Source organism: Camelus bactrianus, chromosome 16, assembly GCF_048773025.1.
Source record: "Camelus bactrianus isolate YW-2024 breed Bactrian camel chromosome 16, ASM4877302v1, whole genome shotgun sequence".
Classification (NCBI taxonomy): domain Eukaryota; kingdom Metazoa; phylum Chordata; class Mammalia; order Artiodactyla; family Camelidae; genus Camelus; species Camelus bactrianus.
In genome coordinates this window covers 39,268,702-39,290,078 of record NC_133554.1, presented here as the reverse complement: position 1 = coordinate 39,290,078, position 21,377 = coordinate 39,268,702, and the positions used below count along the sequence as shown (strand labels likewise).

At 38.1% G+C, this 21,377-nt stretch overlaps 1 protein-coding gene across 1 annotated transcript in view; it reads left to right on the top strand.

Moving 5' to 3' along the window:
* Positions 1-1,439: 1,439 nt before the first annotated feature.
* The window catches only part of NUFIP2 (nuclear FMR1 interacting protein 2), a 29,626-nt gene continuing 9,688 nt past the window's right edge, over positions 1,440-21,377 (top strand). Inside the window, exons 1-3 of the mRNA XM_010958244.3 lie at positions 1,440-1,845; positions 6,605-8,326; positions 20,306-20,338. Of these exons, the coding sequence (XP_010956546.2) occupies positions 1,566-1,845; positions 6,605-8,326; positions 20,306-20,338 (2,035 nt within the window). The 5' untranslated portion in view covers positions 1,440-1,565. The remainder of the gene's footprint in view (positions 1,846-6,604; positions 8,327-20,305; positions 20,339-21,377) is intronic.

Below are 21,377 nucleotides of genomic sequence, written 5' to 3'. Positions count from 1 at the left end.
TTATTCAGCCTTAAAAAGAAAGGAAATTCTGATACATACCACTACATGGATGAACTTCGAAGACATTATGCTAAGTGAAATAAGCCGGACACAAAAGGACAAATATTCTGATACCACTTGTATGAAGTATCACGGAGACAGAAAATAAAATGTTTACCAGGGCATGGGAGCAGGAGGGGGTGGGGAGCTATTGTTTAATGGGTACAGAGTTTCAGTTTCTGATGATGAAAAGTTCTGGAAATGGACAGTGGCGATGGTTGCACAACAATGTGAATATACTTACTGACACTAAACTGTTTATTTAAAAATGATTTAAAATGGTAAATTTTATGTATTTTATGGTAAATTTTTCAAAAATGTCCCCAGTGTAACATATACTGAGAAAAATGTATTGTATACATACATATTCAGTTTAAGAAATAATTATAAAGCAAATATATGTGTAATCACCATCTAGGTCAGGAAATAAAATATTATCATACTGCACCCCTGTGCCCCCTTCACAATCCTTTTCTTCCTTCCTTCCTAACCACTCTCCTGACATTTGCTATTAAAAAATCAGGCTGTGGGGTGATAATGCAGGATAAGTTAAATCAGTATTACAAAATGCAATAGAGCTTTTCTCTAACTTCGAATATTTTTCATACATGCAAAAAAAAATTTTTTAATAACTTTTAAAGTGCTCTTTCCCCTTCTTTCTCTCTTCAAACCCTTCATATTCTAAAACCTATCTTGGTTCCATAGTTTACCTCACCTGAAGAGTTTAAAAAAAAAAAACTACTTGGATTTTAGATTTTCATTCCTCCCGCTCTCTCTTGCCTTCAACTACAAAGAAACAATGATTTAAACCCTTTGTGCCCTTTTAGAAAATTACACAGATACCCCATTGTGGAACCCTATAATCCCTTCGTGGAAAGGAAGAGATTAGCATATGAATACAAAGCAAAATGAATCCAGAATACAAAATGATCTACTGGATTGTGAAGCTCTTGTATTCTTAAAAATGTATTTATTTCTTCTTTTTATATTGCCCCCTTTTGTGGTCTCAGGGTTAAGGGAACTGAGCTTCCCCTCTGGTTACCCGGAAAAGGATTTAGGGAGAAAAAAAAGGCAACAGATTCTAGGAGGTGCAAAACCAACAGATGGCTCCCTGAGCCAGTGGAATCGCCAGTGGAATCTGCCATCCTCGACAGGAGCTTGCTTGCGGTCGAGGAGTGTAGAAAGTGCTGTTCGCTGACTGCGCGGTGAAGGAGAGAAAGCGACAGAAAAGAGAGCCATAGTGCTGACGTTGAAGGACCGGCCCTGTGAGGTTGCTCAGGGTAAGTGGCGTTGGCCAGGAGGCAGTGGCGAAGGGGAAGGAAAGAGGATTTGGGCTAGGGGCGGGGCCTGAGGCGCAGCGTGGCTCGTGATTGCTGGGGTTCGGCTGCCAATCTCGCAGAATCGCTCGGTTAACCAGTGCGCTGGCGAGACGCGCTCAGATATACTGAGTGAGCCCTAAGAAGCAGTCTCAGATCCTGACGGTGCAGCAGCCCGCAGCCTCATCTAGAGAGTCCCAGCCGCTTTCAATGGAGGAGAAGCCCGGCCAGCCACAGTCTCAGCACCATCACAGCCACCACCATCCGCACCATCACCCCCAGCAGCAGCAACAACAGCAGCCGCACCACCACCACCATTATTATTTCTACAACCACAGCCACAACCACCATCACCACCACCATCACCAGCAGCCTCACCAATACCTGCAGCATGGAGCCGAGGGGAGCCCCAAGGCCCAGCCAAAGCCGCTGAAACATGAGCAGAAACACGCCCTCCAGCAGCACCAGGAAACGCCGAAGAAGAAAACAGGTCCGGGAGGGAGGACGAGTGGGGGAAGGGGAACCGAGGTTGGGGGTAGGGGAGATGGGGGTGGGGCTGGATCGGGAAAGCGCGGTCGGGGTCGGGGTGTGTGTGTATGTGTGTGTCCATGTCCTGCGGGTCTGGGGAAGCCCCCTTTCATTCTCCGAAAGCTCGGGCTGGGCCTCGGGGTTTGCAGCGCCCTCTTCCCCTCAGCATGGGAGAGGCCCAACCAGGCCGGTGTGACCTTCCCGGCCCCCACCCGGGCTGGAGGGAAACCCGGAGGGTCGGCCTTGGAAGTCCAGCCTTAGATCCCTTTCTCGTTTACCTTCCTGTGGCGCTGGAGAGACCCTAATTTGGGGGTCCTGGTTTGGGGTGAACCTAGCCCGCCCCAAAGTCCTTCGGGGTGTAACTCGGGAAGGCCTACTGAATTTCGACTCGGGTGGTGTCGCGAGAGCCTTTTGCAGGCGGCGAAGAGAGGGTATGGGGGGCAGAGCTGAGGAAGCGTCCTCCCTCACCCGCTACCCCAAGCCCACCTGTGGCCTTGGGGTTCCCCGTCCTGGGGGGCGGCGGGGACCCCTCGTCTCTCGGGTCATTTCCACCCCTAGACGCCCCTCTGGGGCACCGGACCTCGCAGCCTGTCCCCCTGGCTCCTCCCGAGGCCGGCGCCCCGGGCCCGCTCCCCCCAGAGCCGGCGCGGCTGGAATGTTCTCTCCTCCTCGCGGGGCCGCTTCCTGTCCGCCATGTTGGAAGCCGATTCCTGTCACCGACTCCGGCCCACTGAAGAGCGGAGGGGGAAGGGTGTCGAGGGGCGCACGCTGCGGCCGAGCCTGGTGGCTCGGGATCCCCACCCGCGTCATCTCGGCCCCCGCACTGCGGGGGTGCCGCCGCCCCCGGCCGGCAGGCCGCCCCTCCCCCCGTCGCCGGCTGGGTTGTGTAACCCGGTGGCGGCCGCGCGGCCCCGGGCGGGTCCCTGGGGTGAGGGGCGGGGGCGGTTGGGGTGGGGGAGGGAAGCGGCCACGAGGGGAGCGGCCTGCGCCGGGCCCCGCGCGCCGGCGGCCGTGTTTCCCGCTCGCGAGTGCGGCGGGAGGCGCGGGCGGTCGGGGCGGGGAGCCGGCCTCCAAGAGGAGTCTAGGGAGAAGGAGGCCGCGGGCGGTGGCCGCGGCGCTCCTTTGGGCAGGAGGCCTGGCGGGGGGTGGCGGGGGGATACATTTTGGGTAGAGGCGGTGCCTGAAGGCCGGGTGGGGTACCCAGCGGGAACCAGGCTCCCCGGTCACGAGTTTCTCTGCTACAGGAACCTCGTCTCCTGCCAGGTTCGCTCACGACTCCGCCTCTCAGGCTTTCACTTGGGCCCTTTCCTTCTAGCAGCTCATTTTTACACAAAAAGCTTGTTCTGTCTCCTTCCAACCCCTGCCCCCTACATTTACCTTATGTGCTTGGGTAGTGTTTTTGAGGAGAGAGATAGGACAAATGTTTGGATGGGTGAGAGGGCAAGGGTTTTTTTTGTTTTTGTATTTTGACCCCTCTCTCGCCCTTACGGGGTGAACCGAGGTGGCTCATCCATGATGTTGGTGCACTACCATCTTGCTTGGGATGAGGCTTTTTTCCACCTTAAGAGGGAAGATGTTTTCCCGTTTTAAAACCAGTATGAATCCCCCGAACTCTTGTTTTTAACAAATGTTAAATTGAGGGCAAAAGTCGTTTTAGAAAACATTTGAGAAGAAATGAACTTTAAAGTTTATAACCAGGCAGATTTTTTTTTACAAAAATTAAGGATTCTTTATAAAATGAAATGGTTAGAAAATCAGTATTAAACCAAGCATGCCAAATTTGATATAAGCAGTTACTGAGAGCTGGAGAAAAACTGCTTTTCTATTGGATACTTAATGTAACTTGAAGACTGAAATTGAAATGTCAGATTTTCCATTTTGAGGGGTGGTAGGGACTGATAGTGTGCAATAGAAATGAACGTATAATGTGTTTGTTGAGCGTTTAATCCTAAGGATTTGGAACAGTTTAGAAATTTAGAAACTATGCAACACTAGATTTTTTTAACATTAAATCTTTTTCAACTTAAAGGTGAGAAAAATCTGATTATGGTTACTTGGACGATAAGGCAGTATTACTTTTCAGATTGGAAAAATCTACTTTTGTTCATCAGGTATTAATATCCTCCTACAGGATTCCTCTTTACTTACAGAAGCAGTCCCTGAACCGTACGAGGTGGCATCCTCAAATTAGTTTGTTTTATCCTGGATGGGTATAAATAGGGAAAACTGGGTTTAGTAGTTTTGAGAGAACGTAAACAATTTGAGGTGAGAAGCTTTTCATTTGTGGCCTGGTTACATTACTGTTGCTTCAATATGCATAAAACTAATTTACCAAGAAAACTTGTGAGGGTTTTTGAATCTGTATTGTGCTGAGGTGGGCTTTTATGGCACATTACCCACAAACCTATAAAGAGGAAGTTTTTTTAATCCAGAAGAGGGCGCAAGAGAGGGCCAAATGTATTCAGTAACTTCAGATTCCAATCTAAAAGCTAGATTTATCAGGACTCAAGTTTTGCTCAGTCCATTTGAAGTAGGGTCAGATGCTTTTTTTAGCATGGCAGCCCTAAATCATAAAAGCAGTAGGAAGCCTTTGATTTTTCTCAGTAATTCCATAGTGTTTACATTTTTCTTAAATACATAAGTTTTAAAAAGAAAATATCTCTGGCAGACTTTTTGCAAACCGACAAGATTGCCATGGGAAAAATTTTATATAGTTAAATGAAAAATGTTTCTTGTCATTAAAACTTGCGGGTGGAAGTGTAGTGACTTCTGGGGAGTTTTAAAATAGTTTGGTAATTTCTGATATAAGGGCCACTAAACAGGAAAAATTATCCTATTTAACTTAAAAGTTTTGGCTTTAGTCCAACTTAGTTTGGACATTGGATTTTACCTGGTGTTTAAGACTGCTTATCTTTTAGATCTAAAAAGTTATAACTAACTGGCTCAAGGGTACAGACCTTTGTTTAAACTTGTTAAATGGTATATGTAGTTCTCTTTGGTCTAGAGTTGTACACCAGTAAATTTATGTCTGTTAAAAATGTTGAGAATCTCTGTTGAGTAAATTTCTGCTTTTCTAGAAGAAATAACATTTTAGAAAACAACCTAAGCAGTAGTCTTTGCTGTTTCATACTTAGAATTTTTTCACCAAAAATTTGATTTGATTGGCTATCATAGCTTTTTCAGCCAGCCAAAAACTAAAATGTAACTCTACAGAAGTTAAGAACTTTCGTAAAATATGTTCCCTAGTGGAACAAGTTCTGTGCCACTCTATCTCAAGAATGATTACGCCTTGAGTATGTTTTCTTGAGTTATTTCATGAAAATTAATGCAACAGAAGAAAATGCCTTTATTTGCTCATTTGTAGTATTCCCACTTTTTTATCTGATGTAGAGTAAGTGACTAAAATAATAGTAAACCCTGTTGTGAATCTTCTCAGAATATGTTCTGTTCCACCTCAAGTTCTTTTAAAACAGTGGTTCTCAAACTTAAAAAAATCTTAAGTGTCCCTTATACTCTTAAAGTATACAAAGACCTTTTGATGTGGGTTATATCTATTGATATTTGCCATATTTGAAATCAAAACAAAGTTTCAAAACAATATACGAGTTAAAGTGCCTTTAGCCTTCACAGGCTGAAGGCCCAAGAGAATGAATGAAAGTGACAAAGGCAAATTACTTAGTATTCCTGTTGGATCCTTCCCGACCCCCGAAAAGCTGCCTTAAATGAGTATGTTTTTGTATCCTCCCTTTTTATCATGTATTGGTTTCTAATAACTTGATCTCAAGATGCTTTTGGGACTATTTCATAGAAAGGTAGATAAATAGTATCACTATTTTTACTAGTAAGGAAATGGAAAAGTTGACCCCGTCGAATCACCTATAGTGATAAACTGTTCATGGTGATTGAAGTTCTTAACTTAAACTTGAATACTGTAACACTCTTTAAAATTAAATACCTTTCATTGTAATTTTTTAGTATTTTCTTACTGAATTATTTGGTTAGGCAGTATGACATAGTGATAGGAAATGATGTTCCAGACAGACTGAAATTCAAATTTCCAGGTCTTGTACTTTGTGACTTGGGCAAGCTACTTAATTTCCCTGAGAGTCTGTTTACCCAAATGTAAAATAAAGAAAATATATAAGAGTTAGTACATAGGTGTTTTGGTTTCATACAATATCAGTATGCTCTAATGTCTGGGAAATGTCAATGAATTTAAGACTACTTTTGAAAAACTTCACAAGTGTTAGATTTTTATTTGACAGAGTGCAAGAGAAACTACTTAGGGTGACCACCAGCCATTTATGGTTTCATAGATGTGGAATCTTTAATTTTCCTGTAGTACTAAGATTTACTCTATCAATATAACTTGATTTTTGCCCAGAGGGTAGCTCTGCTTATAATTGTAAAGGAAATTTTGTAAGATGAGAATGATGGGGAGGTTGATCCTGTTAGATGAGAGGTATTATTAAGAGGTCATGTTCTTTCTGACCTTGGACTATGGTTTGTTTCTCAGCTCAGTTCTGTCTCTTGCTTAGTAAACTTCCTAATCTGTAAAATGGGGCTGACAAGTGTTATCTCATAGAGTTATGAAATAATAACATAAAAAGCTGACGCTCACAGAATAATGTCTAGCATACAGTAAATAAATAGTCCTTAAATGTTAGGTACTATAATTTACATATTGTTAATTTTTTAAACTTTTTCTTTCTCCTCTCTAGGCTATGGTGAACTAAATGGTAATGCTGGAGAAAGAGAAATATCTTTAAAGAGCCTGGGTTCTGATGAAGCTACCAACCCTATTTCCAGGGTCCTCAATGGCAACCAACAAGTGGTAGACACTAATCTGAAGCAGACTGTAAAGTCCAGCACCTTTGGGAAAGCAGGAATTAAAACCAGGAATTTCATTCAGAAAAACAGTATGGACAAAAAGAATGGGAAGTCTTACGAAAATAAATCTGGAGAGAACCAATCTGTAGACAAGACTGATACTGTAGCAATTCCAAATGGTGTTGTAACAAGTAATTCTGGCTATATTACTAATGGTTATATGGGCAAAGGAGCAGATAATGATGGTAGTGGATCTGAGAGCGGATATACCACTCCTAAAAAAAGGAAAGCTAGGCGCAATAGTGCCAAGGGTTGTGAAAACCTTAATTTAGTGCAGGACAAAATAATGCAACAAGAGACCAATGTCCCAACCTTAAAACAGGGACTTGAAACTTTCAAGCCTGACTACAGTGAACAAAAGGGAAATCGAGTAGATGGTTCAAAGCCCATCTGGAAGTATGAAACTGGGCCTGGAGGAACAAGTCGAGGAAAACCTGCTGTGGGTGATACGTTGCGGAAAAGCTCTGATGTTAAACCTGGTGTAAGCAGCAAGAAGTTTGATGACCGGCCCAAAGGAAAGCATACTTCTGTTGCCTCCAAAGAGGATTCGTGGACCCTATTTAAACCACCCCCAGTTTTTCCAGTGGACAATAGCAGTGCTAAAATAGTTCCTAAAATAAGTTATGCAAGCAAAGTTAAGGAAAACCTCAACAAAACTGTACAGAACTCTTCCGTGTCACCATCTTCGTCTTCATCCTCTTCTTCATCTACTGGGGAAACTCAGACCCAATCTTCAAGTCGGTTATCCCAGGTCCCTATGTCAGCGCTGAAATCTGTTACTTCGGCCAACTTTTCTAATGGGCCAGTTTTAGCAGGGACTGATGCAAGTGTGTATTCTCCAGGGGGTCAGCCACTGCTAACTACTGCTGCTAGTACTTTAACACCCATCTCTTCTGGGACTGATTCAGTTCTCCAAGACATGAATCTGACTTCAGCAGCTGTTGAACAAATAAAGTCCAGCCTTTTTATCTACCCTTCAAATATGCAAACTGTGCTGTTGAGCACAGCACAAGTGGATCTACCCTCTCAAACAGATCAGCAAAACCTGGGGGATATTTTCCAGAATCAGTGGGGTTTATCATTTATCAATGAACCCAGTGCTGGCCCTGAGACTGTTATTGGGAAGTCATCAGATCATAAAGTGATGGAGGTGACATTTCAAGGGGAATATCCTGCCACTTTGGTTTCACAGGGTGCTGAAATAATCCCCTCAGGAACTGAGCATCCTGTGTTTCCCAAGGCTTATGAGCTGGAAAAACGGACTAGTCCTCAAGTTCTGGGTAGCATTCTAAAATCTGGGACTACTAGTGAGAGTGGAGCCTTATCCTTGGAACCCAGTCATATAGGTGACCTGCAGAAAGCAGACACCAGTAGTCAAGGTGCTTTAGTGTTTCTCTCAAAGGACTATGAGATAGAAAATCAAAATCCTCTGGCGTCTCCTACGAACACTTTATTAGGCTCCGCCAAAGAACAGAGATACCAGAGAGGCCTAGAAAGGAATGATAGCTGGGGTTCTTTTGACCTGAGGGCTGCTATTGTATATCACACTAAAGGTAACTCATTTGTTTTCCTATATGAAGATTCTTACTGGTTATTTTAATATACATTTACTGGCTATTGTAGTAAGGGTGAATTTTGGAAGTTATTGTGATATTAAATTCCAGAGCTTAGTTGAGAATAACATTGTGGATAAGCAGCTGATATCAGACTTTAATTCTGGGTCTTTGGAAATGGTATGATTTAAGTTTAGAAGGAATGTTCACTTTTCCAACTTAGAAGCATTTCTTTTTCTGTAGACAAGTATAATTGACCTCCTGCTTTTTGTTCGAAGAATATAGGGGGATGGGTGTTGCCTAAAAAGATGTTATATTTTCTCTTTAGAGTTTTTTTTTTTAATTTTTTCTTTGATCATATGTTCTCTCTGCTTTATGTATCATATGCCTCTTTATCAGGGAGCTCACTTGATAGTTCTACTTTGCTTAAATTGAGTAAGAACAGTATTTTGGAGGAGCCTAAAAAGATGGAGTGTCAAACTAATTTGTTCTCTTAGAAGGAATAGTGGGTGCTGAAAGGTAACTAGGAGATAATTTAGATAAACTACAATGTTAGGTACAATTAGCATTGTAGGGACTAGGCTCTTGGGAGTCTGTCCTTTTCATATCCCCAAAGCCTGTGTTAAAAAGGAGCGAGATATTTTTCAAGCTTCATGTTAATAACTTTCTTAGAATATGGTTTATTTGTGTCTTAAAGAAAAATTTGCTGTGTGGCATAACTAATTTAAATCCTTAATGTTTTTTGTTTGATGAATTATGTTTACAAATGATGTTACAAACACCTCTGTTTTTGAGAACAGCAGTTTTCAGCTTTCCTTCTCTATCTCCCCTAACAGAAGTCAATACCCCATGCTTGCATGCACTCACCTAATGTATATGCATATTCTCATTTTTAACAGCAGCTAATTTAGGCAGTGATTTGCAACTGCAGGGAAGACATAGCATAGCATATCAGATAGTAGGGATGAGGTAATTACCGTATTCTCCCTGGAAGAATCGCTGCCTTATAGATGAATAACAAAGCTATTTATGTGACTTCTAAGCAAATTAACTAGTTTCCATAACCTGTATCTGCAGACAGTAAGACATTTAGTAAAATAAACAAACGTAATTGAAAATTTTTCTTCCTTTAAAAAAATGGGAGTAAATGGTAGAATTGCCTTATGGGAGTTTAAGAGTAGAAATCCTGGCAGATAAAATTACTTGGCTTCACTTTTCTCCAGTAATGCTCTTTCGAAGTAAATATGAGCTAATCAGGGAGCTGGATGTTTTTAGGAAAGTTAGGACAAAAAAGAAATGTTTAGTGTCTTAAGACATGTGGTTAATCATAAGTTAAATTCTGCAAGGGGAGTTGGGTGTTTTTGGTATTTTCTGTGCCATCTGCCTTTCAGAGACCATTATACTTGGAAAATCTTTACGAACTATTTTGTGCTGGTGGTTGTGTGAGCCTGGGAGGATACCTGGTTGTTATATTCTCTGAAACCTTGAAAAATTCTAGGACAAGTTCTTTCATAAGGTGTTTCACTGGTGGTTTCTTTCTATTATGGAGCAATACAGGCCTTTTAAAATGGGAGTATTAACTGGTTATTTCTAGATACTCTGTATGCATTTACCCTAGAGATGGGCTAACTAAATATGAAATCAGTGGTATTTAAGTAAACTACATACCCTTACGTGGATGCAGTTATATTTAGTTTTGCTGTTACAAAGATTTGGTTTAGTAAAGTGTGTTGGTTTGATTTTGTAGTTGGACATTTATTGAGATTAAATTGATATCGATTGTTTTTTTCTCACTAGAATAAACAGATACTCAGTTCAGTTAGGTCCCAAAGTGGCAGATTCTTTGAATTCCTGCCAAATATAGGTTGGTTCATTAGGTCACTAATTTTTCTTTTGAATTTGTTTTTGAGTCACAATTTTTTGAAGATATGAAGATCTTTTTCTTTTTTTTTTAAGTTACTTATTTATTTAATATTTTGTAGGGGAGCAGATTAGGGTTTTATTTACTTACTTTAATGGAGATACTGGGGGATTGAACCCAGGACCCTCATACATGCTAAGCATGCACTCTACCACTGAGCTATACCCTCCCTGAAGATCTTTTTTTTAAATGAAGACTTTTTTTTTTAAATTTTTTATTGATTTATAGTCATTTTACAATGTTGTGTCAAATTCCAGTGTTCAGCACAATTTTCCAGTCATACATGGACATATACACACTCATTGTCACATTTTTTTCTCTGTGAGCTACCATAACATTTTGTGTATATTTCCATGTGCTATACAGTATAATGTTTATCTATTCTACAGTTTTGAAATCCCAGTCTATCCCTTCCCACCCTCCGCCCCCCTGGCAACCACAAGTCTGTATTCTCTGTTTATGAGTCTATTTCTGTCCTGTATTTATGCTTTGTTTTTGTTTGTTTGTTTGCTTTTGTTTTTGTTTTTTAGATTCCACATATGAGTGATCTCATATGATATTTTCCTTTCTCTTTCTGGCTTAACTTCACTTAGAATGACATTCTCCAGGAGCATCCATGTTGTTGCAAATAGCATTATGTTGTCGGTTTTTATGGCTGAGTAGTATTCCATTGTATAAATATACCACATCTTCTTTATCCAGTCACCTGTTGATGGACATTTAGGCTGTTTCCATGTTTTGGCTATTGTAAATAGTGCTGCTGTGAATATTGGGGTGCATGTGTCATCCTGAAGTAGGGTTCCTTCTGGATACAAGCCCAGGAGTGGGATTCCTGGGTCATATGGTAAGTCTATTCCTAGTCTTTTGAGGAATCTCCACACTGTTTTCCATAGTGGCTGCACCAAACTGCATTCCCACCAGCAGTGTAGGAGGGTTCCCCTTTCTCCACAGCCTCTCCAGCATTTGTCATTTGTGGATTTTTGAATGACGGCCATTCTGACTGGTGTGAGGTTATACCTCATTGTAGTTTTGATTTGCATTTCTCTGATAGTTAGTGATATTAGGCATTTTTTCATGTGCCTTTTGATCATTTGTATGTCTTCCTTGGAGAATTGCTTGTTTGGGTCTTCTGTCCATTTTTTTTTTTTTTTTTAAGTTTTCTTTAACTCTAAAAGAGGTAGTAATCAATGGGGCTTATGTGAATATCCTTTAAGAAAGCACTTACTATTTTCTTGGTTCTGTAGCATAGTTTTTACGTGTTCAGAAGTAATCTCTTAGTTGAATGCAGTTAGGCTTAGAATTTGAAGTTCTATGCATACTTCCTAACTTCAGAAATAAGCCCTTCATCAACTTTATTTGGAAATAGTAGGTAGAAGGGTACATTATGTCAGTTCAGTAGGAATGGCACATTTTTAAAATTAAACATTAATTACTGCGGATTTTAAAAATCTGTTTAGTTGAGGATATGAAATGAAGATACAGTGAGGCATAAAAAAGGAATTAATGGCAATTCTTGGGATTTTTCTTAAACCTTTTGATATAGATATGCTACTGACTTTTCTTAAGAAATAAGTTAATCTTTTGTGGGTTTTGGAGGAATATTGTACCATTACATAACAGTACGTTTAAGGTAAGAGGTAGGTCCTCTTTTCCTATTTATCTTAAGTGACACTTGAGGCAAAACTTTAAAGTGATAATCTTTAAGTTGATTTTGAAAATGTTTAAGTATATATAAGTATAAATATATTTGTGTATATTTTGAAATGGAACCAAATAATGAACCCCAGTAAGCCTATCATCCATCTTAAAGATTTTAAAAATGTCATTCTTACTTCATTTATCCACCTTCACATACTTAAGAGTTTTTAAAAGCAAATTCCAGTTATAATATTTTACTGCTTGATAACTTTGAGTACATTAGAGTGATGGTTTTTAATGCACATACCCAGGACATAGAATTGTTGCCACCTTCAAAGCAGTTACGCAGAATGCTTAGTTAATAGAACTCTGATTTGTTGTCAAAGGCTTAGAACACTAGATCCTAACTTTCTGAGGGGATATCTTTGATTTTGAAGTGGTCTAAATAAAGTCCCTTGATACCAAGTCTGTTGAAGTAAGGTTGATGTGAGTGGTTGTGTTAATTTAAACCAATTTATCTTGCCTGGCTAATATTGCACTGAAGCATATCACGCATTCAAAATGCTGACATTTTGGAATATTCATTAAAGAATTTGATAAGGTAAATTTTACCCAGCTCATAGAGATGTAAGGAAGATGAATAGTATAATATTTAATTTTTGATGGTTACAGTGAGTCAAAATGAAAGCTATCCTAGTATAAAATATTACTGAGTCAACTCTAGGCTATTGCATGAATTTAAAAATTTTCTCTATTACCTTCACAGGTGGCAGGTTATTGGCATAAGTGGTTTGATCCACTAGATCTGGATTGGTCCCTGGATTTAAAAGTTTTTTTTTAACTCACTGGGTGATTCTAATTGCTGACTATGATTGTGACTCTAGGTCCCAAACGCTCTAGAGAGCTTTCCTCAGCTTAATCCTTCTTTTCTTTTCTCTGTCTGTTTTCTGTACTCCTACAGAGTTGTGCAGTTATTTGTGTTTTCCTTTCCTTTATGATGTACCTACCATAGGCAAAGTACTTTGTCTCGTTACGGAAGACGTACTTTGATAGGGAGAGTCTTTTCCTTTAAAGAACTTAATTAAGTAGAGGAGAAAACAATACACATGTTTTAAAGGAAAGTTTTAAATGCCATAAGAAGGATACAAATAAGTAGATTTTAGTGGCGGGAGAGAGAATTTCTAATGGAGTAAAGATAGGAAGAGTAAATGCAAGATACGTTTTCCAGGAGGCAGCTGCATTTAAACTGGGTTTTGATGGATGGGGAAGATTTTTTACTTAACAGAAATGCAGACAACAGAAAGATAAAGAACAGAAACATTGGCGAATAAGTCAATGTAAATATTAGAGGGGATCCACTTTGGATGTGGTGAGGGGATATAAAAGAAGGAAGGTAAATTGCTGGCAGATCATAGAGATTTTTAATTTCCATCTGGAGGCGGGAGAGCCACTGAATATCAGGGAGATAGACTGGTGGAATGGAAGTAAACTGACAAGAGACAGGTTTTAATGCTGCTATTCCCAATTCCCATGTATTTGGGCAAATCATTTGTCATTTTGAAGCCTGGATTTCCTAATTTTATAAAACAAGTATATCAGCCTTTGTTTTGTCTTACCAGACTGTACTCAAGTGCTGTAAAAACGGAGTTGGTATTAAGCAGTTGACTTGTAGGTCAGTGTTTGGGTAGATTAATGTGGCACCAGTTTGTAGGGTAGATGGGAAGCCATTTTTCTGATGAGTAAAAGCAAAAGATCAGCCAGACTGTTGGAATATTACAGGCAGAGAAATAACAAAGATTTTCCCTTTTGTATTTGTAGTCAAGCGAATGTATTATTTATCCAAAAATAAACTTTTTTTTTTAAAGTTTTTAGATTGGGTAAGGGCAAGAGGGAACTGATAAATACTTCCACATCTACAGGATATAAGAAACAGGATATTGAAGAGGCAAGTTATGGTTAATTGATCCATAAAACTGATGGGGGCTATACGTAATAGTTTAGACATTTATTCACAGAAGGGTCTGAATACTAAATTTTCTCCTGTACACACAATGCTTAATAAGCATTTTTCACTGTATTTTATTGCAATTGCTCCATGATTGTGCCATCACTACTATCTTTCTAATAATCTTATTAACAGGTACCTGCAGGTGAAGAGAATATATAGCTCTGGTAGACTGCATGCTTAGGGTGCATGAGGTCCTGGGTTCAATCCCCAGTACCTCCATTAAACAAACAAACAAACAAATCTAATCCCCTCCTTTAGAAAAAAAAAAAAAAAAACCAGATAGCTACAGATTTGACTTTGGTTTCAGTCCAAATCGATTTTCCTCTCTATAATATGGGGCATAGAGGAATGTTTGTAACAAGTAATTAATATTGTGTAAGATCCTTTTTTCCCAGTGACTTTCCATTTTAACATCCCTACTGGGTGTTTGATTTCTCATTAATTCTGCTTTTATGAGTACAATAATACTTAATTTGCTTTGATACTAATCTGGAGGGTAACATGTAAGGAATTTAATAGAAACTAAAATTTAACACCCAGATTTTATTAGCTTAAGTCCTGAGGAACAGAAAAGTAACCACCCATGCTATAAAGGCAGAAATTATCTATTACTGTCAGAGTAGTAGCAGTTTCATTCCAAGCAACTTGAATTTGATATTCTACCTTTTAAAGTGAACTGGCTTAGAATAAGTATAGCAGTAGAAATGAGCAAAAAAACCAAAAACCTGCGAACTCCAAGTTTCTATTTTGTGTATTTAGAAGTGGTCCAGAAAATTCTGTTGTGGTGTAGCTCCACTGGGAATATAGGATTAAAATTGATACACTGACAAGTTCATTAAGCATCTCCTGAAAGGTGGTGACTTATAACTGCCTTAGTCAAATTTACTTGAAAATGCACTATATTGCTTTAGGGGTATAGTCAAAAAAGGGGGCAGGTGGGGAGAAATTTCTGATAGGCTTCTTTGCAAAAGGATAGGCAGGTACAGTGACGGGTTGAGAAAGAGAAAATCAGAATAGCAAAACCAGTGTTGGGATAGCCAGAAATCATCAAAAGATGGGCAAGTCTGAATTAGATGAAAAGCAGAATTTAAATTTTTGTCACTACAGAATTTTACAGCATTTTGTCTAAAATGGCTAATCAATAAGGGATTGGGTGGTATGATTACTGGTAAATTGATCTGAGGGTTCTCAGTTGTGGGAGTCACCTTGTTTTGCCTTATGTTTGATTTATTTTCTTTTTGCAGGGAGCCATTATGTGCTTCTTAAAATGTTTAATGATTTTTTTAAATATTCTAGTAAACTGGAACAGTAGTATGTTTTCAATTTTAAAGACAAAAAGTTAAGCTTCTAGTTTGCTCTAATCCTCTTAGCTTCAGTCTTTTTCTTTGAAGGATTTTAGAGTTAAATGCTGAATTTATTTGGTCAGAGTATATGAAATTGCTGTTTTTGTAGGTCAAAAAAGGTTGAGTATTAGCAGTTTCAAATGAGTATTTAATACGACTTTTTTATATATTACTTCCTCATTGATTTATGAGTAGCATTTCATTCAAATCAACATTTATTTTATTGTGCCAAGCATGTGTGAAGCAATGATGGTAAATAGAAAGGGAGAGCTCATGTTATTAATGAGCTCAGTCTAAAGGGGAAACATACATGGAAAGAAATATTATTACTAGTGTGATTGCTCTATAGAAAAATGCATTTCAAACATAAAGAAACCCCTAAGGTAGGTGGTGGGATCAGGGGAGGAGAGTAGTCAGAATTCAAAAAAGAAGTGGAAGTTAGCTTATTTATTGTACAAGAATAGGCAGAATATTTTAGGTGGAAGTGGAGTAGTGTTTGAAGATTGCCAGTCATTCCAATGTCAAGGTGAACAGTGCAAGTTAAAAAATCTTAAAGTTAGTCCTCTAATTTAATTTATTAAGGTACCAGCTACTGTTTCAAATGCTAGAAATTTTATACAAGACAAAAACAGATCCAGTCTCCATGTCAGCAGTGAGAATCCATTGAAGTGTTTAGAGCAGTGTGGTCACTATAAGATTTGTATTTTTAAAAGAAGAGAATTACAACCATGGTGTAGAAGATAGAAAGTGAGGCTGGATTGATGGCAATAGAGGCCAGTTAAAAGACAGCTGCAGAAATATTCATAAGATACCACTGCTTGAAACAGGGGCAGTGACATTGGGCTAGAGAAAAAGGGATAGATAACTAGAAAGTTATAAATGTCTTAACTTTAGGTAAGAATTGCAGTAGTTGAACATTCCTTCCCTAAATTTTCTAGTTTGCATTTCCTTAACTCTACCCACTCTCCTATTTTCTACATGTTTAATATAACCTTCCTGGTATCATTTTCTTTCTCTCAAATGTTGATGTTCCTCCAGTCCCATTTTCATGCTACTCAAACTCTCGGTAATACCTAATTCTGTTGCTGTGTATTAAGCTTAAGACTTGAGCTGCTTTTACCCTAAGTTCGGACCATATATGTTCAGTTCAGTATCACCACTCAAATTCTGTTTATAGAACTGAATTTATTTTTTCCCCAAACCTGCTTGCTCTTTCTTGCCTTCCCTCTTAGTAAATTAACATATAGCCCTTATCGTTAAGTTATATATAGGTCCTCTCTCTAACATCTCCATTCTTTTCCATCTCTAATAACAACTGTTCTAATTTCTTCACTTTTGCAGTAACATTTACTGGGCTCTTTTCCTGTATTGTCATTTCATCCATTCTCTTCAGCTGCCTCGAGGAATCATTCCTAATTTAGTATAGGAACCTCAGATTTCTTCAGTGGCCTCCCTTCCATCTGTATTATTAAATAAACTTCCTTTCATGAATGCTTTATGCTCTATCCCCCAAATAGCAGAATAGCTTTCTCTGACTCTTTCCTTGGTGACTTTTTTCATCTCTGTTTCCTAAATAGTGCTGTTCTTTATCTAAATCTTTTCCTCTTAGTGACTTACTAAATTACTGCTAAAGCATAGGTCAGTAAACTTATTTTATAAAGGATCAGATAGTAAATATTTTAGGCTTTGTGAGCTATAGGGTCTCTGTTGTAATTATGTGTTACTTGGTTCTGCCTTGCACACAAAAGCAGCCATAGGTAATATTTACAATGGGTGTGGCTCTATTCCAATAAAACTTTATTTACAAAAACAGGTGGTAAGTAGAACCTAGTTTGCTGACTCTGCTTTTAGCACACCTTTTTTTTTTTTTAATACTCTCAAGTTTTGTGCTGATGCTTCTACCTAGAAAAGCTACCTGTTTTACCAAGCTCACAGAGGCAGAGCATTTCTTTCTGTTTTTGCATCTATATCCCTAGCCCCTAAGTAGTGCTTTTTAATCCACTTCGAATTAAGAATTTGTAGGTAATTGGACATTGACTACAGGAAGCATTGTGATAGGGAGCTATGTAGAAAGTAGTCTGCTTTAGAAAATTGAATGTTAGATTTTCTTTATTCGATGAGTGGCATAACTATTTGAATTTTTAAATTTTAATATAGTAAAATTTCAAATTTGGATGGTGGTGGTCTGAATGGCAGCATTTTAACAAAATAAATTGTCTACTTTGGTGTTTCTTGCATATAATCATGCAAACAATATTTGATTTATTTCCCTTTTGCATCTTAACTTTGAGTTTCATGGAAACAATTCTAATCAAGGAAATCAAGTTACTACTAGTTATAGAAGTAATTAATATTAAATAACAGGGAATTGCATTCATTTCTCAGTTCAGCTCTTCAGGTAATGCTGATTTCTCAGCTAAAAGCTAGGCTGGTGCATGGTTAGTTTTTTAGCTAGGTTGTACATCCCTTTTCCTTCTTCAAAAGTCATAGTCACACGTAGCTGACTGTATTTCAACTAAAAAACAAAACAAAACAAAAAACAAATCATAGTCAAATTCACTACTCCAGAACCTATATTTGAGGGTAATAAAATTTTCTTGCCAGAAATAATTTAAAATCTGTACTATTAGAGTAGATCGTAAATCTGAATATTCTAGTTTAATAAAGCTCAGGAAATGTCTTCAGTTCATTAAAGAAATGGAGTGTTTGCAAATAGTTACTTTTGTCTTTATTCTAAAATTTGTATATTTACTTTGCTTTTAAAGTAGTATGGCTGCTACTGTGACTCTTGAGCGTAGTGTGTTCCCCCCAAAAAGGGAGGGGGGCAGAGGCAGGTTGAGGTTTGTTGTGGGGAAGAGAAAGGGAAATGTTACAGCATAGGTGTCCTAAAATGAAAAATTTGTTACTTTCTTTTCTCAACATACAACTAAATACAGATTTATCTTTGCAGTAAACAAACTTAGAATAGTGAGCATCAAGTAATCTGTGTATACCAAAATTCTTAGGAATTTATTTGTTGCAAAATGTGAGATTTCTGTGCTTTAACTAAAGAGAGGGAAGAGGTTGATTGGATTAATTTTTTTTGTAATGAGGGCAACCAATGAAAGACCTATCTTTGAACTTAAGCCATTCTGAGATCCAGAAATTTGTAGATAACAGCTCTAATGACTATGGCAGCTATTCCTAATTGTAACTGATGGGATTTTAGAGATTTATTGAAGTGATTGATGTAAGTGCCATGACTAGAATTCCTTTCCTGATACATCTTCCCCCCCCCACCCCCCGCAAGATTAGACTGGATGACAATTCTCTCTCCTTCTCCTAGGAGATAGGAATTTTTCTGCCAATCTTCGGATGGACATCTGCCCAGCAATTTAAAGGCCATAGTATACAGCTAAACTTTTGGACCAAGTGGCAACCAGTGCATTATTCTCAGTCTTTGTTTCGTCAGGGAATTGCTATGATACTTTGAATGGGATTTTATCTGGGTAATTACTTTGATCATTTTCAGTAATTAACCTATTGCTCCAAACATCAAAATCTTCAGTTTTTTAGAAGTGAGTTTGATGGGGGTTGGGGGGCAGGGAGAATGTGATTCTACCGTTGTCAGTCCCCATCCATATACATAAAACAAAAGTAATAATTTTGGATCTATAGACTTACTTTCTTTCAGCCCTGGGGAGCCATTAATTGTACCTTAACTGTAATCCATGTCCAGATATATCTGATTTTTTTTTTAATTGAAGTATAGTCAGTTACAGTGTCAGTTTTTGGTGTACAGCATATTTCAGTCATATATATACACACATATATTAGTTTTCATATTCTTTGTCATTATAGGTTACAAGATACTGAATATAGTTCCCTGTGCTATACAGAAAAAATTTGTTTTTCAGATACATCTGATCTTAATGAGCTCCAGTTTTATTTTCTTTATCTATAATTGGTTGCTGATAAGTTATAGAATACAATTACAGAGAGTCCAGTTATACAGAATAAAATCACCTTTTTGTCTTTTCAAAATGGTACCATGGAAGAGCACTTGTTCTCAGTGCTAGTTATAGTTATTCCTGAACTAAGTAGTTTTTGTTTACATTAATCTCCTAGTAGAGTACTTCCTTTTAAGGAACAATTCTTGGGTTCTTGTGGATTCCTCAAGACTTCAAATATCCCTTCTGTGAAGCTTTCTCTTACGCTTCCAGGTAGAGTTCTTGCCTTCTCTCTATATGTCACTATAGTTTGGTCATGTACATACTTTGCTTCTAAGATACTAAAGTAGGCACATTATAGATAATCATATTTGAATGGAATTGGAGCAAATAAGGATTGTATGTTATTAATAAATAGGTATGCATTGGCATTTTGACCTTACAGGTTAAAATAAGAGTAGATTTGGTTTGGAGGAGAGAACTATCTGCCGATAGCCTAAGAGTTAAGTAAAATTTTAATGAAACATTTTAAGCATCAGACTTGCTTAATCAGATTTGATGAATGCTTCATTCAAACGACTTGGGCACCTTGTTGAAGGGTTGTGGGTTGCCCCCCCCCCAAAATAAATAAAAACCAACCTTGGTGTTTTTTAATAACTGTTATAAAAGATATATTTTATTGCATGCTTCTGCATATCTTTGCTGATTGCCTAGGCAGAATTGTTCTTTTGGCAGTTTGATTTCAAATAATAATTGACTTTCTGTAATCAACACTTAACGGCCATCTGAATGACACTCAAGAATTACAGGAAAATGAGTGTTTTGTAGAACTGCTACTTCAGCCCTACCTCCAGCCCAGCAAGAACCAGTCTAGGTTGTTGGTTGCTTTTTTTATTTGTTTTTTTTGTTTTTGTTTTTGTTTGGGGGGGGGTTGGCTTTTTTTTTTTTTAAGATTATACACCATTAAAATTTTTTGCAAGATTGACCTTTATTCTTTATGCTCTATCACCTATATAGGTTCTTAGATTTAAAGTGAAAAGCATAGCTTTGAACTTTGCTCTTGGTTTATAAAAAAAAACCCAAACCTTGTATTTAAAAAAAGTTGGTGTGTAAAAATAATCCTTTTTTTCTTCTTTGCAGAAATGGAATCTGTTTGGAATTTGCAGAAACAAGGTAAGAATGGTTAGGTTATCTGAAATGTTAGTATTAATCACTAATTACTGTACATTATTTTGAGGTCGGAATAATGTGAATAGTGGCCTACGAAGTAAATATCCTTTGTATTTTGACTTATTTAATAACTACAATCAAAGGGCACTAGCTGCCATACTAGGACTGCTAAAGATGGGATAATACTATAAGTGAAAAGAATGTATATGAAAGTACTCTTTACCTGCTACGTGAAGAACAAGAATATCTTTTTCCCTTGATTATGAAAGTAAGACAGACCATAAATATTTCTAATCTAGGAAACCAACATGAATAAGTGTTTCCACTTACAGCCAGTCTTTATCTGTATTTGTGTGATAGACAAGGGGTAGCCCAAGAACTGACATTCATAGTTTAGAAAAATATCAGCTGTTTTAGAAACCTTATTTGGACTGTATATTCTTTGAAAAGATGATTAGAAATTTAAAGAATAGCAAATTAGCTTCCTTACTCCCATAAATGAGATGTGAATAGCTGGAGGGCAGAGGGACTAGATAATTCACATCTGGATAATTTGAAATTTTCAAAAACTTTTAATTGGTTACCCTGATTGTTGTGTACCTTCTTTACAAATACAGTAAAATATGGTAGTTGTGGATACCTGAAATAAAGTGAGTTTTGGTTTGGAGAGTTAGTCAGTAATAGATTTGGGCTTTCATAATCCTGTAATTGAATTGGATCCCACTTCTCATCCACTTTGCTAGTTAAAATAAGTGAATTTCAAATGGCTGTGAAATTCCTAAAGTTTTTCAGAACTTGACATTAGAAATTCTGTTTTCTTGTTTTACAAATTAGGAAGGTGGGGGTGGCGGGTTTAGGCTCAGTGGTAGAGCATGTGCTTAGCATGCCTGAGGTCCTGGGTTCAATCTCCAGTGCCTCCATTAGAAAAAATAATACACCTAACTTACCTCCCCCCTAAAATTAAAAAAAAAAATTAAAAAACAAAACAAATTAGGAAACTGAGACACAGAGAGGTAATTATATAAGGTAGAAAGTATCGAGA